The sequence below is a fragment of the Papaver somniferum genome, chromosome 3 (assembly GCF_003573695.1).
Source record: "Papaver somniferum cultivar HN1 chromosome 3, ASM357369v1, whole genome shotgun sequence".
Lineage (NCBI taxonomy): Eukaryota > Viridiplantae > Streptophyta > Magnoliopsida > Ranunculales > Papaveraceae > Papaver > Papaver somniferum.
The window spans coordinates 159,784,108-159,789,162 of NC_039360.1; the positions used below are offsets into that span (position 1 = coordinate 159,784,108).

A 5,055-nucleotide genomic window follows, 5' to 3' on the forward strand; every position below is an offset into this window, starting at 1 on the left:
TTTTTTGGTTGTTTATAGTGTATTAATAAGATTTATAGTTCTTAGGTGTTTAGAATTTCATGTATATTATTCTTTTCATTTAATTACGGGACCTCTTGAAACAACAGACTAATCCTTCGAACAGATTAAGACCATGAACTTCCCATCACAAATATATATCGTTTTACGAACTTATCAAACATGTCCAATTGATTGAAATGGAATCAGTGATTCACATAGATTCCATGATGCCACGTGAAAACATTTATATGAATATGTGGTCTATACACGTTTTGCTGCTAGTAGGTGATGAAAGGCCCCCCCACACACCCTATGTAGTGGAATGCCTTAAAGATTAGATTGTTGGAAAATAAATCTGTCATATCTTGGTTTGGCTTCACCTACATAATAAAGCAGCAGCTCATGGCTAAGGATTACATTTATTTCTCACAACCTCATCAAACTCAAAATTTTATCACTTTTCACAAATTAAATAAAAATACTGATATATTCTCCATTTCCCACTTCATTCAGCTCTCTCTATATATAGACACTCACATAGATGCACATAGATAGTCTAGTAGCTGATCAAATACTTAGCTCTCTTCCTCTTTAACTCTATACTAAACATATTTCGCTTCTCTTTAATGGGGGAAGAAAAGCTTTACACACAAGATGGCTCCGTGGATCTTCAAGGACGTCCTGTTCTTAGCTCTGGCACCGGAAAATGGAAAGCTTGCTCTTATCTAGTCGGTACATATCATGTTTATATTTCTTAGCTTTATTGATTGATCCAAATAATATAATTACCTGCTAGCTCTTCACATCAGAATCAGAAATCAAAAATCAAAATCAAACATGTTTTCTTTGTTATTATATAAAAGATTAGTAGTTAATTGTTCTAATTTTACGTGTAATTCAAAGTGCCGATGAGTTTTGAATTCGAATCTTTTCCCCCACAAAACAAATAAAACGGAATTTCTTAATCACGATAGAAGTATAAATGTTTTTAATAGATATGAATTCGCTTTAAGAATTTGTTAATGGAAAAGTGTTTAGCATATGAGCACTAGAAATAGTAGCTAACACTCTACAATTCTTTTTGTCTAATTTAATATCTTTGTTTTTCTTAGTTTTGAGTGTTATCTCTTTTTGGATAGGTTATGAAGCATTTGAGAGGATGGCATTCTACGGAATATCTTCAAATTTGGTTGTTTACTTGACTACCCAACTCCATGAAGATACTGTTTCATCAGTGAGAAATGTGAATAACTGGTCAGGCTCTGTATGGATTACACCGATCATGGGTGCCTACATCGCTGATTCTTATATCGGTCGGTTTTGGACGTTTACTGTTTCGTCTCTCATTTACATCCTGGTAAATTAAAATTTAACGTGTTTAGCATTGTTGATAGCTTAGTTTATATTTTCGTTCGTTAATCCAATTTTTTAAATTCCACTCACTTCAAAAGTAAAAAAGATAATCATTGAGTGATTAGAATAGTTAGGCCATGATAATATATCTTTTGAGCTTTATTAAAGCTTTAATTGTGTGGTTCGTACACATATGTTCTTATTACCTTCGCAAGTTGCTCATAGTGGACCATCAATATTAGTGAAAGTACACCATGTGAATCTTGCCCAATAGATTCATGCCCTCACACATATGCATGGTCCACCGGTAGACTGATTTGACGTTCTTCATCGATCAGTTTTTGTGTAATTTTCTAGCACTTTAAAGGCGAGTTTGATATTAGTGCGAGTTTGGTATTACTGTGAGTTTCTGTGAGTTTACAAAAAAAAAATATGCTTTCCTGTTGCGAAATAGTTAGTAATAACTTTGAACCAAACAAACTGACAACTGAGATAACTAGCAAAAAGATAGCATACGTCAAAAGGGTAATTGCCCCAAGATTGATAGACACACTGTCTTAATAATAGAACCAAACATTTATAGTTTGTTGCGGGTTTTTATTATATAAGGTTTTTTCTCATGCATCATCATTTTGTTGTCATATGCATAAAATCAGGGTATGGTGCTGCTGACAATGGCCGTCTCTCTTAAATCACTGAAACCACCAACTTGCAGCAGCAACATAAAAGGAGCCCTATGCAGCAAAGCAACAACATCACAAATAGCTTTCTTCTATTCAGCACTCTACATCATAGCTGTTGGAGCTGGTGGGACCAAACCAAATATATCAACATTTGGTGCTGACCAGTTTGATGATTTCAATCCACATGAGAAGCAACTCAAAGTATCATTCTTCAACTGGTGGATGTTTAGTTCCTTCTTGGGTGCTTTATTTGCAACACTAGGACTTGTCTATATACAGGAGAATCTAGGTTGGGGTTTAGGGTATGGTATCCCTACTGTGGGTCTTCTTGTATCACTTGTCATTTTCTATTTTGGGACACCTAAATACAGGCACAAAGTTAGGAACACTAAAAGTCCTGCTAGGGACTTGGTTTATGTCCCAATGGCTGCTTTCGCTAATCGGAAACTTCAACTTCCTAGCAACCCTTCGGAACTGTTTGAGCTTCACCCACAAGATTATATCATCACTCGCAGACGCCGTGTTTTTCACACTTCGGCTTTCAGGTAAGATGTTTATTTTTTTTGGTTGGGTCTGCTAAATTACTCCATTGTAAGAAATGCATAACAAACTAAAATATGACTAACAAACCCACACAAAGACAACCAATGATGCGCAGCCAACGATCCATACGCAAGAGAAGAAAAACTACACAGTGGAGACTAAAAAAAACTTGCTGAAATTTGATCAACCACCGAGTACGGAGGAGCTAACCTGCCTCCACTGCTAACTCCCAACCCACCAAGCTTGTTTTGTCCTCTCTTTTTTGCTAATTTCAACCATGTTGGTCCCCCCACTGCCAACCATATGATGTGCATGATACATAGGATAGGACTAACACAACCTTTTTGGAATCAAGAAATTCCCTACGAAGAATCATGGACTACATCTGGCAAGAAGTTGATTCCCAATTGTTTGGTGGGCAAAATTTAACCTTGAATTTTTGCAGTACAATCACTAAATTGGATGGCCATAAATACAGAAAGCTGCAAGTGAGGTCACTTTTGCCACCACACTTCATACCCTACCACCATAAACTTTTCAACCAATCATCTTGGAAAACCTCCTTATTTACCCACAGATTCCTTGAACTGTAACAAAGTCAGCTTTCAAGGACAGTATCCTGAAAAAAATGCAACAACTAACAACTGTTTTTCATGATTGATCAGGTTTTTGGACAAGGCTGCAATAAAAGATGATGGGATGAATGTAGGAAACACATCATCAACCAGACCACCATGTACTGTAACTCAAGTTGAAGGGACCAAGTTAGTATTAGGAATGGCTTTTGTTTGGCTAGTTTCTCTTATTCCTAGCACCATTTGGGCTCAAATTAACACTCTTTTCGTCAAGCAAGGAACAACTCTTGACCGAACCCTAGGGAATATTCAAATCCCTGCTGCATCTCTTGGAAGTTTCGTGACGTTTTCAATGCTAGTCTCGGTTCCAATGTACGACCGGTACTTTGTTCCAATGATGAGACGGAGAACCGGTAATCCTAGAGGAATCACACTGCTCCAACGTCTTGGAACAGGTTTTGTTATCCAAATTGTAGCTATTTTTGTAGCGTATGCTGTGGAACTTAAGAGGTTACACATTATAAAGGTATACGGGATAACTGCTGCAAAAGACACCGTCCCCATGAGCATTTTTTGGCTGATGCCACAATACGTACTACTAGGCATTGCAGATGTATTCAACGCGATTGGATTGCTAGAATTCTTTTATGATCAGTCGCCTGAAAACATGCAGAGTCTTGGAACAAGTTTTTTTACGAGCGGGATCGGTGTTGGTAATTTTTTGAACAGCTTTCTAGTGACAATGGTGGACAGAGTAACTAGTAGGCATGGAAAGAAAAGCTGGATTGGGAAGAACTTAAATGAGTCTCATTTGGATTACTATTATGGTTTCCTTATGGTAATATCTGTGCTCAATTTAGGCGCCTACCTTTGGGTATCAAAGAAATATCAATACAAGAAGGAGACTAGTGTGGATAATGAAGTTGAAGAAAAGGGAAGTTCAGGTGGTGCAGCAATTCAAATGGAAAGTGTTAAAGATCTTGATATGCATAACAACACTGCAGCGTTTTCAATTGAGGCGGTGCCAGTATAGGTTTAATTAGCGATAAGCATGTAATTTATGTGTATAATAGTTAAGTCTAATTGTTAGTAATTTATCAAATGAAAGTTTTTTTCTCCAAAGCAATGCATTCAAGAAGCTTTGGTCAGATGTAGCTGAGCACTAAGCACATGCCTTAAAACAGTATAGGGCCTATGAGAGGCCCATAATCACTCAAAGTTTCTCTTAGGCCTACATTCCTTGCCGGTACGCAGTTGGCTATTCATGTTATAATGCCTCCTTGTGGACATGGTTTACCGGATGTTTTGCCACTTTTGCATTTGCATCCCTATGTGCATAACAAAGTGGGAAGCATAACTCACTAAATTAGTCGGGTGCAGTGCTCTATCGAGCGATAGAGACTTCATCCGTTGTTGTAGTTTCCATTACCAACTATCATGATTTCGTCGCTTGACACTTAATGGTCACAAATCACCCCTTATGAATACCTACTCATGTCAACTCGCACCTCCTACACATTTCTCAATCTCTTACAGGCGTTATTTCTGATCTAAAATAAAAAACACTAACCGTACTTTTTCTACGCTTCGTAATTTTCTAGTTTTCAGTAATATGGCTTCTCATATTCAATCTCAATTTTAATATATCAAAAGTAATAATGTTAGGGGATCAAAATTTATTATCGCCGAAGTCGAATGTATCTGTCGGAATTATTTTTTCCAAGATTGTATCAATAGTACACACCAATAAAGTAACACCATGTGGAAAAACGTATTTCGGAAATACGAAGAACATATCATGAACATAAATAATCACGATACAAATGGGTTGTCAGATCGCTTCGTTGTAATCAACAGGAAAGTTTCCTTAAATGTTATTGTGGTAATGCGAGTCACTCGAA

General features: G+C 37.0%; 1 protein-coding gene across 2 annotated transcripts; it reads left to right on the forward strand.

Annotated features, from left to right (window-relative positions):
• Positions 1 to 366: 366 nt before the first annotated feature.
• On the forward strand, positions 367 to 4,276 carry LOC113357799 (protein NRT1/ PTR FAMILY 5.1-like). 2 transcript variants are annotated; one of them, XM_026601257.1, is made up of 4 exons: positions 367 to 732; positions 1,140 to 1,357; positions 2,010 to 2,581; positions 3,245 to 4,276. In XM_026601257.1, the coding sequence occupies exons 1-4, from the start codon at positions 627 to 629 to the stop codon at positions 4,185 to 4,187; spliced, it is 1,839 nt and encodes a 612-aa protein (XP_026457042.1). In that variant the 5' UTR covers positions 367 to 626; the 3' UTR covers positions 4,188 to 4,276. The 2 variants fall into 2 exon arrangements, with proteins under 2 accessions (XP_026457042.1, XP_026457043.1); XM_026601258.1 differs by having other exon boundaries at positions 367 to 728.
• The last annotated feature ends 779 nt before the right edge of the window (positions 4,277 to 5,055 follow it).

Excerpts from the sequence above, each read along its gene's own strand:
- LOC113357799 (XM_026601257.1), top strand. The coding sequence starts at position 627 with ATGGGGGAAGAAAAGCTTTACACACAAGATGGCTCCGTGGATCTTCAA. Across the intron at positions 733-1,139 it reads AGCTTGCTCTTATCTAGTCG|GTTATGAAGCATTTGAGAGG; the intron begins GTACATATCATG and ends CTTTTTGGATAG. Across the intron at positions 2,582-3,244 it reads TTTCACACTTCGGCTTTCAG|GTTTTTGGACAAGGCTGCAA; the intron begins GTAAGATGTTTA and ends ATGATTGATCAG.